Source organism: Mustela lutreola, chromosome 2 (genome assembly GCF_030435805.1).
Source record: "Mustela lutreola isolate mMusLut2 chromosome 2, mMusLut2.pri, whole genome shotgun sequence".
Classification (NCBI taxonomy): Eukaryota; Metazoa; Chordata; class Mammalia; order Carnivora; family Mustelidae; genus Mustela; species Mustela lutreola.
This window is the reverse complement of record NC_081291.1, coordinates 184,469,982-184,484,094: the sequence shown is the minus strand read 5'-3', so window position 1 is coordinate 184,484,094 and position 14,113 is coordinate 184,469,982. Positions and strand designations below refer to the sequence as shown.

Here is a 14,113-nt window from a genome sequence, read left to right as displayed (position 1 = left end):
GGCAATCACTTCCGCCCAGGGGTTTGGAATACCCGAGGCCCTTGGGCGGCGAACAACAGGAAAGGCACTTCCGGTGTATGTTGCCTAGGCGCCGGCTTGGTGGGCCAGCGGGGCGACATAAGTGGGTCGTCCTCTTCCCCCCACCCCCCTTTTGGGGGTCGAGATGTCGGGGCTCAGCGCTCCGGAGACGGAGGGCTGTCGTAACCTGCTCGGCCTACTAGACAACGATGATATCATGGCCCTGTGCGACACCATCACCAACCGCCTGGTGCAACCTGAGGACCGCCAAGGTAAGTGTTGACTTTTCTCTGCAAGGGCGGACGCCCCTCCCAAGGCCTCACTCGGGCCCCAGGTTACCAGGACGTGGGGGTAGAGGAGGTGCAAGAGGTCGCCCCGCTAAGGCGCCCGGCGGTGCTGGGGCGGAACTCTCGAGACGGACAAACTCTCAAGAGGGCCGCTGCTCCGCGGCATGGAAACCACCTTCAGGCGGCACTGAAGCGTCACGTCCTCGGGGCGATGGGGACGCTGGCAGCGGCGCGGCTTCCAGGTTTTATCTGGAATGTGGATGTGGGGGCAAATGCTTATTTTTTCGACAATTTAGAGTATGTGAATAGTGATTTCAGAATTTCCGGGAAGCCAGGGTGTTTTTCATTTTCAGTTTCGTCTGAGCCGAGGAGTCAGCTGCTGCTCAGGTGTTTCTCTTCAAGCCCCGAGGAGGATATCATAAACGCTTTGAAGCCTCGTAGATAAAACAACTATCGTGGGGCGCCTGGGTGGCTCAGTGGGTTAAAGCCTCTGCCTTCGGCTTAGGTCTTGATCCCAGGGTCGTGGGATCGAGCCCCTCATCAGGCTCTCTGCACAGCAGGGAGCCTGCTTCCCTTCCTATCTCTGCTTGCCTCTAAAAAAAAAAAAAAACCAACAACACCACAAAAAACAACGACAGAGATGACAGTAGACAGTTTGATTCCATGTCTCTTTGGATCCAGTTTTTTTTCTGAGACGATTTTGTGTAGGAGGAATACGTTACTTTCAGAGCCAAATAAACATTTCGGTAGAGTAGATTTAAAGGGTTATTAATATTTAGCCTGGTTATAGCTACTTCATATAAAAATATAATCAAGAAGCGTCTGTGTTTATTTCACTTGGCATATCATCTGCACAGTCTTACTTTAAATTTGCTGAATTTTACTTTAAAATGGGGAAACTCCAGGGACGCCTGGGTGGCTCAGTTGGTTGGACGACTGCCTTCGGCTCAGGTCATGATCCCGGAGTCCCGGGATCGAGTCCCGCATCAGGCTCCCAACTCCGGGGAGTCTGCTTCTCCCTCTGACCTTCTCCTCGCTCATGCTCTCTCTCACTATCTCTCTCTCAAGTAAATAAATAAAATACTTTAAAAAAAAAAAAAAAAGAGCTTTTAAAAAAAAAAAAAAAATGGGGAAACTCCAGACTTCTATGTTAGTGTGACTTAAATAACTACGAAAGCATAGTCTATTTCTCTGCTTTTAAATTGAATTTACGTTTTTGCCATTTAAGAAAATAATTTGAAACTTCAAATTTAATGTTTCCTCAGACATTAAAAGAAGAAATTCCTAGGAATTTAGAATGCACATAGTTTTAGACTTAATAGAGTTCTTAAGCTTTTATGTATTTCACACAATCACCACCTAACAGTCCTTGAGTTTGAGTTTAAAAGTATAATAGATAAAAATGTTGCATTTAATTGATGGTGGATCTCAAAGCAAATGAAAAGAAACTTCCCAGTACAGAAATGTTAAATGATTTGGAGAGATAATTCTCAAAGAGGAAGAAAATAATCCTCTATAAGAATATAAAAAGGTAACTATTTATTTATTATGGAAAGATATATAAATCTTTCCATATATATATGGAAAGATAATCTCTTTGAAAAGCAATGAAATGAAAACCAAAACCAAAAGTGTTTTCCCTTTCTACCAGATTGGCAAAAAACTAAGCGTGGTGATCATGCAAAGCAGCTCTTTGACATTCTTTGAAGGAGTGTAAATTAGAACTTGGGTAAACAGGTTTGACATCATCTCCTAAATGGAATTATTTGCTTACTTCGGGGTTCATATTCTGCACCTGAGCTTCTCAAGCTTGAATGTGCTTGTGAATCAGTCCCTCCAGATTCTTGTGAGAAATGCAGATTCTGATTCAATAGTTTTGTTGTTTTAAGATTTTTATTTATTTGTCAGAAAGAAGAGAAAAGAGAGAGAGGCAGAGGGAGAAGCAGGCTCCCAGCCAAGCAAGGAGCCCAATGCAGGACTCCATCGGGGATAATGGCAGATGCTTAACTGACTGAGCCACCCAGGCGTCCCTGATTCAGTAGTTTTGAAGTGAGCCCAGAAATTCAGCGTTTCTAGCAAGTTCTCAGATGATACTTGTGCTGCCTGCCTCTCTGTGCCCTGGGAGACATTTATGAAAATGTTCAAAGTGATGGTGTTTGTAATTGAACATACCCAGTAAAAATCTATGACCGAGGGTGTCTGGGTGTCTCAGTCAGATGGGCGTCTGCCTTCTGCTCAGGTCATGATCCTGAAGTCCTGGGGTCGAGCCCGGCATCAGACTCCTGCTTGGTGGGGAGCCTGCTTCTCCCTCTCCGTCTGCCTGCAGCTGCCCTGCTTGTGGGTGCACAGATGAGCTCGCTCTCCTTCTCTCTCTCTCTGTCAAATAAATAAATAAAAATCTTGAAAAAATAAATTTTAACCAGAAGGATAGATGCCTTGTGATGTAATCATATAATTTACTGTAGTATAGTAAAATGAATAATTAAAAAATTAGAGCTACATATATCTACAGATTTATGTCAGAAACAACATTAAGTGAAAAGCTGAGTGTGAAAGACCATCTATATACATATATTTATGGATTGGATTTATAGAGTGTTCCAAAACTACCAAACTGTATTGTTTAGAAGTTCACAGTTATGCTGAACAACAAAAAGAAAAACAAGGGAATAAACAGCATTTAGGATAGCAGCTACCTCTAAGGTGGATGAGTAGAGAAAAAAATAGTGTTAAGTAGGGAGGGTTAAAATGAAGGCCTCAAAGATACTAGTAACATCTTATGTCTTAAGCTATGTGGTATGTACATGGGAGTTCATTTTTTTGCTATTCTGTATTCTTCATGTTAAAAAACAATCTTTGATCTGTTGTTTAATAAAACATTTTTTAATTAAAAAAGAATACAAGTTTTAGTTCTGCCACTTCTTAGAAGCATGATTGTTGATACCTTTTATATCCTCAACTTTTATTGTCTATAGAATAAGAAGTTTAAAAATCCTTGCAGATCTAAAATATTGTAATTTTACTGATGTTAGGGGTTATAAATGAATTTGGTCCATTGGCCTTCTTAGAAAAGAATTTTTTCTCTGGCTCAATTTTTTTTCTTAAAACATGTCATTGTTTAAAAAAAAATGTAAAACTTCTACTGTCTTAAGAGAAGTGAAAGGAAGAGGTAAGTATAGGTTGGGAAGTTTAAATCATAAAGAAAAATTTTTTTAAACCCAAAATCTGATAGCCCACTTCCTGGTTTTTAAAAAATTACCATCTTGTACAAAAGGAGTAATACCATGACAAGAATTTGTAAATACTATTTGATACGGTTTCTGCTCACCCTGAACAGATTAACAGATGACTTGCGATTTTCTACTAATCTTTATAATTTCCTTCTAGATGCCATTCGTGCAATATTAGTGTACAGTCAAAACGTAGAAGAACTTTTGAGGCGTAAGAAAGTCCACCGAGAAGTCATATTTAAGTACTTGGCAACGCAGGGGGTTATTGTACCTCCAGCTACTGAAAAGCACAATCTTATTCAGCATGCAAAGGATTATTGGCAAAAGCAGTCACATCTGAAATTGAAGGAGACACCAGAGCCAGTTAAGACAGAGGACATTAGACTGTTTCAACAGGTAAAAATAGATATTATAGTTATACCTTAAATTTTAGTTCTGTCTAAACTCTTTAGATAATCCTAGATCTGTGGGGACATGGTTAATAATATTTTCGCTTTTATAATTTAGCTTCACTCCATATCCTTTGCATTCTAAAGAAAGACCAGTAAAGCACCTAAAAGAAAGAAAATATCTCTGACATTTAATAATGTATATAAAATGCTATATTGATTTTTGAGGGAAAAAATGTTTTATCACTTCATCAAACGAGTACTATTGGATTTGTAAAGAGAATGGATAGACTGCAGGATCAATTTAATTTTAAGTTAGCTTCATGTTCTCTGTAATATTCTTGTCTGCTTAAAAAAGAATGCTGGTGTTAGCTCTTTCTCATTTTGAAGACTAACTTAGTATTAAATTGTAAAAATTCCATGAGAGAAACTTAAATAATTTTTAACATTTGATTTTTTTTTTTAAGTTAGAAAAAATTCTCTTGTAATAATTTCCTCCAGCTGACCTTGTCTGTTCCTATTTCTTTGTATCCACTGGACATTTTAGATGCTGTGAGAATATTTAAATGTTGATTGTATGAACTCTAGGTAATTTGCAAACTTTATTTTTTTAAACAAAGCACAAAAAGACAACCCCCTTTCCAAATCAAATATATAGATTAATAAATGTCCATAAAGCAGAAACATTTGTAATGACCGTGCTGGCCAGGAAATAGAAATTTGCCACCCACTCCAGAAGCCTCTTCCATGAATCTGCAAATTTTAAACTACATACTTTGAATTAGCAAGGTTTTACAGTAAGAGGCATTTGCTTTCTCCTTAGGAAAGGACCTTCTAAGAGCTTTCTTAGTATGCTAAAGAGAATGTTTACTCTGAAATCATACAGATGTGACTTCAAATAGAGTCTGCATTGTGCTAGGTGTGAATTTGAGCAAGTAACTTGACTTTCCTGAGTCTTTTTAACTTTATCTATAAAGCAGGCATAATAATGATGGTATCTGTGTAATTAAGCTTGTGAAGATAAAAGGAAATAGTCCATAAGTGCCAAGCACAGAGCCAAACATATTCAGTCATGGGTGCTCTGTCAGTAAAAGATTTCTTACCATCAAAATGAAGTACTGTGCTCTGAAATATTCTCATCTACTCACATAGATAGGAAAATCAAGCTTCTCAGGTATATTTTTGCAATAACATTACTTGTAACAAACAGAAATAACAGTATAAAATTAATCCCAATAATAAAAAGTAATGTATTTCAGTTGTATTAGAACTCTGTTTAAAGATAGTAAAAAATGCTTATTTGTTACCAACTTATTTAAGTATAGTTTATATTCAACAAATCAACAAACTGTATCCATTTAAAGCATACAATTTGAAGGTTTTGACAGACTTTGAAATCACTGCCACAATCAAGAGAAAATACTTAATGTAAATTATTGTTGACTCTTCATGCTGATTTTTTGAGAGGCTTTAATTTCTTAGCTGAATTTTCAGATGTTTAAGCTGGTAAATTCTAAAATGATTTTTCCTCTTTTGGGAAAAACAGTTTACTGTGCATGATGGGTTCGATGAGTTCACCTGTAGTTCATTTAGCTTCTGCTATACTCAACATATGACAACTTAGCTCTAAAAGAGACTAGATAGAAAAAAGATATGATATGAGGGCGCCTGGGTGGCTCAGTGGGTTAAGCCGCTGCCTTCGGCTCAGGTCATGATCTCAGGGTCCTGGGATCGAGTCCCACATCGGGCTCTCTGCTCAGCAGGGAGCCTGCTTCCTCCTCTCTCTCCACCTGCCTCTCTGCCTACTTGTGATCTCTGTCTGTCAAATAAATAAATAAAATCTTTAAAAAAAAAAAGAAAAGAAAAGAAAAAAGATATGATATGAGAACTGACCTTGGTTATATTTTATATTTTATTTATCTTAATCAGCAGGAAAAAGAAGATAAAAAAGCTGAAAAAGTTGATTTTCGTCGATTAGGAGAAGAATTTTGTCAGTGGTTCTTTGAACTTCTTAATTCTCAGAATCCTTTTCTGGGTCCACCTCAAGATGAATGGGGGCCACAGCACTTCTGGCACGATGTCAAGCTTAGGTTTTATTACAAGACCTCTGAACAAAACGTGATAGACTACTATGGAGCAGAAATTGTGAGCCTTCGTCTGCTGTCACTAGTGAAAGAAGAATATCTTTTTCTCAGTCCCAACCTAGATTCCCATGGACTGAAATGTGCTTCTTCTCCCCATGGTCTGGTTATGGTTGGAGTTGCTGGGACTGTCCACCGAGGGAACACTTGTTTGGGCATTTTTGAACAAATTTTTGGACTCATACGCTGCCCTTTTGTGGAAAATACATGGAAAATCAAATTTATCAACTTGAGAATTATTGGAGAGGGTTCTCTTGCTCCTGGGACATCAATGAAACCAGCTATTACATTTGAACCTAGTGATTTAGAGGCCTTTTATAATGTAATTAGTTTATGTAGTACAAACGAAGTACAACTTAATGTAAGGCAGACATTGGATAGTGGAACTGGAGACCAAGCTTTATGCAGTGGAGATGAGGCATTGTTGAACAAAAGAGAACTTAATTTTTACCCAACCCTCTAAAGCACTGAACATTGTATGTCAGTCTCAAAAACTCTCTATACAAAAACACCTCTAAATACCCCATCAGTAATGTCTAAGTGATTTCAGGTGTGAGGATTGACATTTTAGTTGAAATATCTGTCTTGATAACAGACTGACATACTATGTGAATACTTGACTCTTTCTACCTGAGTTGCAGCAAATGGTCAAAGAGCTAATGCAGTTCATCAAATAAATCCCTTTTAGATGGTATAACTAACGGTGTGCCTTAGAAACCAGGTAATACTTTCATTTTACTTAGTGAATATTCTGCTAATATTTGTACTTTCATGTGGGAAAGGTTTAATGTAAACTCAAAGTTTTCATTTTAGAAAACTTGAGTGACATTCTCACGCAAAAAGTCCAATAATTTAGCAGGTGGAGAAAAATACACTGCCTTTTTAAAATTTGAGGAACATTTTTCAGTTATCTATTAGTAGACCAAGCTAAATATCTTAAAATCTGCAACATTTTCTGAACTCTTTTGGGCAATGATAAATGCTATTCTCTAAACAGACCTAATTCTTATCTAAGGCTTCAGCTAACATTTTTAAAGAACATTTATTGTAATATCATATAAAGGAAACATACCATTGAAATTTTTTAAAAGGTATGCCCAGTTCTAACTTAAATGAATTACTATTTGCCTCTTGATTGATCTCAGAAGAGGTGACCAAAACCACCCCCCACCCAAAATAAACACACACACAAATTTATAATGTGGGCATATCTATATACAGATATGGATATACTCCTACATCATAAATAAAAATTATTAGGATTTTTCACCTCTAAATTGTTCTACTAGGTTTGACTTAAAAGGTTAAGTTGCTTTAGGGTTTAAATTCTTCATCACTTGGCAACTACTTGCTGATCTGGGACTTAGTAATTTTAATTTACAAAAATGCCCTATAGAAAAAATTCAGCAGGGAATTGTGATGATGTGTTATACATGTTATTTTACCTTTAACTCTTCTTGTGATCATCTAAGATAACAAGAATTTTGGAAGCAGGGGGAAAAAACTCATCATTTTTGGTTTTTTAATGCCATACCTTTTACGAGGAGTACAAATTGATACATCCTAAAATAAGAACTTAATAAAGGAGGGAAATTCCTACTGTCTGCTCTAAGAATAGTGTATTGTTTAGATTTAAAACCAGATTATCATTTTCATCTTTAAGTATCATTATAACATGTACTCAATAAATATCAGTAAAGGATAAAATTAAAAACTCTTCCCATCTGTATTCTTTGTGGTATTAATGACAAGTACTGCAGAAATACTACTACAGATAGATGCTCAGGATGGGCAGAAGTTGCCTCTAGCTATCTTCAGTATGGACTTTTTGAATTCGTGTAATGCTCAAGTAAGGCTGCAATCTTTGCATGTTCTTTTAATCAGCATTAGAAATTTGAAATCTTACTGATAGAACCTCTCGAGAATTGGAACTGTGTTTTACTTTCTGTGAATCCCCACAGCTGGACAACACGGTAGGACCTAATGTTTAACTGGATGAAAGAATGAGAAAAAGAAATTTACATACTGTATAATTACATACTGTATATACACTGTATCTAGATGCATTTACTGCATCTAGCCTTTGTCTTTGGTTCTTATCAGTGATGGGTTGGTTTGTTTGATCATTTCATCCGTTTGAATTTCATATGTGGATACACAGAAACTTTTAGGCTCCAAGCCAACAGATAGAAATTTCTTTTAAAATTTACTAAATTTAAAAAGCCCACGGGTGAGAATGGGATAAACTGAAAGGCTATAAATTATAGGAGAAGTATATATTTTTATGCTCAGAGGAAGAATACCTGGAGGAATTGAAAATTATTCATGAAGTTTAAAGCTTGTTCAAGCCTTTGAGAAGGTCCAGAAGCACACTGCAGATTGAACTCTGCTTTTCTACCATCCCTTTGTTTTTTGTGTATTAAAGAATGGCAGAGACCCCAGCTTTAGGTCCCTTTAGCTTCATTTCACCCTCAACTGATATTTTGAGAGTTGTTGGGAGTCACGTAGTAGAGAGTACAACACTATACAATTCACAGTGATTGAATGGTCAAACCAGGGGGGCAGCTGGGCTTTATTTACTATAGACTGATTTGCAGTAGCCTAATAGGGCATACATGAAGTATCTGTTCTTGTTAAAATAAAAAAATCTTAAAGTAATAGTTACATTGGGATATCTTAGTATCTAGAATGCCAAAAACAAATTTCATGAGTCTTATTAACTAAATACCAAATAATAGGAAAAAAGCCATCTCTGTTTTATGAAATCACTTGCAAATGGCCAACACAGGAAAACTTCATTCCTATGTTTTCACAGAGATAGTATTCTTAAGCTAAAGGAAGGCTAAGTACCCACTGCCGTAAGAAATTATAATAGCACCAGAAAAGGGTTTAAAGAATAGTGGCTTAATTTTAAAAGTCAGCAGTTTTGTGTTTCAACAAAATGGCTCTTATGGCCAAATAAATGATAAACAGAATAAAATACAATAAAAATATATAAATAACATAAAAACATGCTCTGATATTTTTTATTAGTATCTGTATTCACAAATTTAGATGCCCTTTTCTTCACTGGTTCTTAATTTGGGCTGTGGGGAGTGATCATGGATTTTTTGAAAAATGAGAGCTGTGTTCTTTCTCCCCAGAAAAAGTGTTTGCATTTAGTATTACAATTTTTGCATTATTTCACTGAGTTTATGGACTTCTCTAAAGCACATCTGTGCCTCCTACAAGCATCCTTATACTTCTCATGTTAAAATCCTGTCATAATAGTTAACATTTCCTCCAAACTACTACTCAATATTAAAATTATTTTTAAGAAAATTTTGTGCCCTTGCTGGAGCCCATAAGCTAGAGGATTCAATCTTATGAATGAAAGGATAATCTCTGGGAAGTATATTAGTTTATGATAGTTGTTAATTTGTGGATTTTGTTTTTCAAGACATGCTAAGATAAAACCTACTGAAATAGCTAAGTGAAACAAAAATGTTCAGCATTCATTTTATTTTGGCAAGATAAATTTATGAACAATAACATGCGCTGGAGAAAGTGTGACAGAAAAATCTGAAGAGAAAAAGTATGAAAAAAATTCTTAGGGTGGCTCAGTCGTTTAAGTGTCTGCCTTCTGCCCAGGCCACGATCTCAGGACTGTGGGAACATCCTGGGAACTAGCCCTACCGGTGGATTTTGTCCTGTCTCTCCCTTTCCCTCTGCCCCTCTCCTGCTCCTGCTTGCTCCCTTACTCTCTCAGTTAATAAGTAAAATCTTAAAAAAAGATTTCTCTAGATCTTTACAAAAACTTTATCCTGAGATGTTCTTTAGTAATGTATACTGCTAATTTTGAAGGATTTTAAACATAGGATCATTTCCTCTGAAGGTTTGTGTTTGTGGCCTCACAACATTCCTTCTCACCTCCCCTCACCCATGCTCTTTATAACGTTTGTATATACTCAAGTTTGAATGCAGATAGTACAAATCCAAGTGCTGGGAAAATAGGACTTTTCTGCATCTGGGTTCTCTTCAGGTTTATTTGTTATATATTAATGGAGCATCTACAATTTAAGTCACTGAATCAAGCACAAGATAATATTCAATAGGTTATTTACCTAAATTTTCTATGTTAAGTTTCAGTTTCCTAGTTTACATGTCTTAAGATGAGAACTGCTTTAGCCCCCCCCCCTTTTTTTAAATTTAGGGTGTGGTTATATCTTTTTTGTATGGGTCAGGAAAGAAGAACACTTAATTGAAATTTTAGATAGCTGTGTGGCCCTACCTATGCTATGTTGATTGTATCAATGCAGAATATAAGATATTTTGACAGCCTATTTAGAGTTGGAAGGAAAATAATTTCAGAACTGTATGAGAGTGCACTAAATCTTTTTAACTTTATTTTTTCTAGTTTGAAACTTTTCCAGTAGTCCTTCAGTAAAACATTAATATTATAGTGGAGTATTATTTACTATGAGATAGAATACACTCTAAAATATTAAATCATAGACTCCAGAAATGTGTTACTCATGAAATGTTAATCACTGACCGACCTCAAATTTGATACCTCCTAATTTCTATTGCTAGTACTGCCCAGTATTTCCCTTCATAGTCATTTACTGAGATTTCTTTGGTTAGCAGTTTTCATCTTCAGTTTTTAGACACCCTAAATTTCAAGAATGAAATTTAGTTATGTTTGAATTAATGAATTTAAGAATTGAAGGCTCCTCTGCTGCACAGTGCCAACTGTGTTACTTAATCCGTTTTCTGAAGAAAAGTTAAAATCAGTAACTATTTAGGAAAGCCTTTTTTCTTGAAGCATTTAGTTTCACAAGCTTGTGTTAATATTTCCCATCTCTTAAAATACTGATGGTTAGTATTTATTTAATTGTTCTCAGATTGTTACATGTAACTTACTATTGCCTCCCTAAATAGATGGTAAATTACTAGAACTGGTGACTCTTTTCTAAAAGATTTTTTTAAGTTGGAGTTAATTAACATACAGTGTTATGATAGTTTCAGAGGTCCTATATAGTGGTTTGACAGTTCTATATATTACTCAGTGCTCATCCTGGTAAGTGTATTCTTAACCCCTTTCCGCTATTTCACCCATCAGTTTTTGATGAATTCTTCTGTCTTCAGTATCAAAGGTCATTTGCTAGCTCTGATTTCCAAAGCATAGGTGCCTTTAGTCTCTATTGTTTATCTAAGTACAGTCTAGGAGTGTTAGTGCATGCCATATGCTTGGAATTATACTTCTTAAATTGCTTGGTAATTTAAAACCACTTGAAAAGATATAGAATGCTCATGTATGATATTATAAAAAGGAATAGAGATAATTGGGATATATAGAAATAGATGTAAAAATTTACGTGCAATTTCCTGAACTTAGTGTGTCATCACAATCTAGTCCTCTTCCCTTCCTATTGTACTTTCAGTGTGAGAAATAGTCTGTTCCACACATTTAATTTCTTGCCATGTCTGGATGCAGTGTATCTACAGTATTGCTTTTTATTTCAGCTGCTACTATAATTAGAATTTCTTTACCTAAACATTGACTTAATTATGTCTTTGCTTTAATGTTTTTTACATATTTATAACATTAAAATTTCCTTAAAGTATAGCTTCCATTTCTTCCATGCTCAGAACTTTCAGTGTGTATTGCATTACCTCCAAAATAAAATCCAGATTTTAGGGTGCCTGGGTGGCTCAGTGGGTTGAGCCTCTGCCTTCAGCTCTGGTCATGATCTCAGGGTGCTGGGATCGAGTCCTGCATCGGGTTTTCTGCTTGGCAGGGAGCCTGCTTCCTCCTCACTCTCTCTGCCTGCCTCTCTGCCTACTCATGATTTCTCTCTGTCAAATAAATAAATAAAATCTTAAAAAAATAAAATCCAGATTTTATAATCTGGTTTTCGTCACCATCTATGTTTGATTTCCCTCATTTTCATGCATTGTTTGGTCCAGCCAACATTTGCTATTAAGTAATCTTAGTATTTACCCCGTGCTTACTTAGCCCCTGCTTTTATTGGAAAGTATAGACAGCCCTTGATTTATAGTGGTTCAATTTAGGATTTTTCAGTGTTACAAAGGTGTGAAATTGAAATGCATTCAGTAGGAATCATACTTTGTTGTTGTTGTTGTTTTATTTAAGTAATCTCTACACCCCATGTGGGGCTTGGACTCATGACCCTAAGATCAGGAGTCACATGCTCTGACCTATCCAGCCAGACACCCCAGTAGAAACTGTACTTTGAATTTTGGCCTTTTCCCAGGCTAGAGGAGGGGTACAACACTCTCTGTCAGTGCTGGGCAGCAGCAGGTTGCACCATGTCCCAGTCAGCCATGCAGTCACAAGGGTGACCAGCCAGTACACTTAAAATCATTTTGTATCCATACAGTCATTCTGCTTTTCAATTTCTTTACAGTATTCAGTAAGTTACAGGAGATATTTAGCACCTTATTTATCATAAAATAAGTTTTGTATTAGATGATTTTGTCCTACTGTAGATTAATTTAAGTGTTCTGAACACATTTAAGGTAGGCTAGGCAAAGATCAGGTGTTCAGTAGGTCCTAACCTATTAAATACATTATCAACCTAATGATATTTTCAACTTCTGTTGGGTTTATTGGGATGTAACCCATTGTAAGTCAAAGTAGGTCTGTATATAAAATAGTGAAAGTTAATTTTTTTGTTGTTGCAGATAGTCTGATAATATAAAATTAAAAGGGCTATAATTGAAATGGTTTAAAAATAGAAATGTCTTTAAGTGAAACATTTTTTTCTCTTGAGGTTTTTTGTGTCTGTTATCTGTCTAAAATTTTCCTAGCTTTTTGCATGGCTGCTTAATTTTTATCTTTTAGGGTTTGTCTTAAATGTTTTCTCTCTTCTGTACGTAGACCCCGTTTTTAATATTTATAAGAGTTCCTGTTTATTTCGGTCCTAGCATTTTAAATATTAATTTACTAACTTGTTAATCTCCCCCACTAGATTTTAAACTGAGAGCTGAGGCTATAGCTGTTTGTCTTTCATTTTTGTTCATTACCTTGTGAAGACTAAGTATTCAAGTTGATATTTATTAAAGCTATAAATAAGGGAACAAATGATATTTTTTCAGAGCCTTTTATATTCCTAGCCCTTTACCTGTCTGCTAAAGACAATGCCTAGCATATGTATTAGGTCCTCAATAAATATCTGTTTAATGAATAAAGCCAAAGTTATCTTCCTGAATAATGAAATGTTAGCTCTAATACAATCAACAATAATTTGGTAATTAGAAGTAATAAAGTTTTATTATGCTTTTGTGAAAGATGAAGAAATTGAAGCCGCAAAAGTTAAGTAATGTTCTGAAGTTCACATACTTTTGTTATGGGTATTTTTTTCCTGTTGTTTTTTGTTTTGTGTGGGATGGGGGGGCATGGGTGGAGTGATGATTTAATTTTTAAACTACAAAGCCTGATTTTTTTTCTTGCACTTTATTTTTAGTCTGACTACTGCTACTACCTTATTGTGAAAGAATTTAAACTCTAATTCTCATTTTCTTCATATGTAAAAATAAACATGATTTCTGAACTATTTTGAAGTTACATGATTTTGTGAATGTATGCTTTCTTACCAACTCAGTATTTTAAAGGAATTTGTAGTTCATTGAAGTTAAAGAAATTATTTTGCTTCCTCATAAATTTTGCTCATTGGAAAACACTTTTTATTCTTTTTTTCTAACAGATATGCATTTATAAATACATATGTGTAGTATGTGTATTTCTGTTTACAGAGGGAAAAACAAGAAGATGAAAGTGTTACACATCGTTGCTAGAAAAAAGTATGAAGACTTTCAAATAGTTTTCTCTTTTCTATCACTAGAAATGCTGAAGTTTTTTGGAACTACTCTTGTATAGAACTTTTTTGCTTTTTTATGTATATGTTCAAAATATATTTTCTTTTTTTTTAATAATTTTTTTAAAGATTTTATTTATTTATTTGACAGAGAGAAATCACAAGTAGATGGAGAGGCAGGCAGAGAGAGAGAGAGGGAAGCAGGCTCTCTGCTCAGCAGAGAGCCTG

The 14,113-nt window shown here is 35.6% G+C and overlaps 1 protein-coding gene across 2 annotated transcripts; it reads left to right on the top strand.

Annotated features, from left to right (window-relative positions):
* Positions 1-158: 158 nt before the first annotated feature.
* C2H3orf38 (chromosome 2 C3orf38 homolog) lies at positions 159-13,635 on the top strand. Of its 2 annotated transcripts, none has more exons than XM_059164432.1 (3): positions 159-290; positions 3,693-3,931; positions 5,857-13,635. In XM_059164432.1, the coding sequence occupies exons 1-3, from the start codon at positions 164-166 to the stop codon at positions 6,526-6,528; spliced, it is 1,038 nt and encodes a 345-aa protein (XP_059020415.1). In that variant the 5' UTR covers positions 159-163; the 3' UTR covers positions 6,529-13,635. The 2 variants fall into 2 exon arrangements, with proteins under 2 accessions (XP_059020415.1, XP_059020414.1); XM_059164431.1 differs by having other exon boundaries at positions 5,854-13,635.
* Positions 13,636-14,113: the final 478 nt, after the last annotated feature.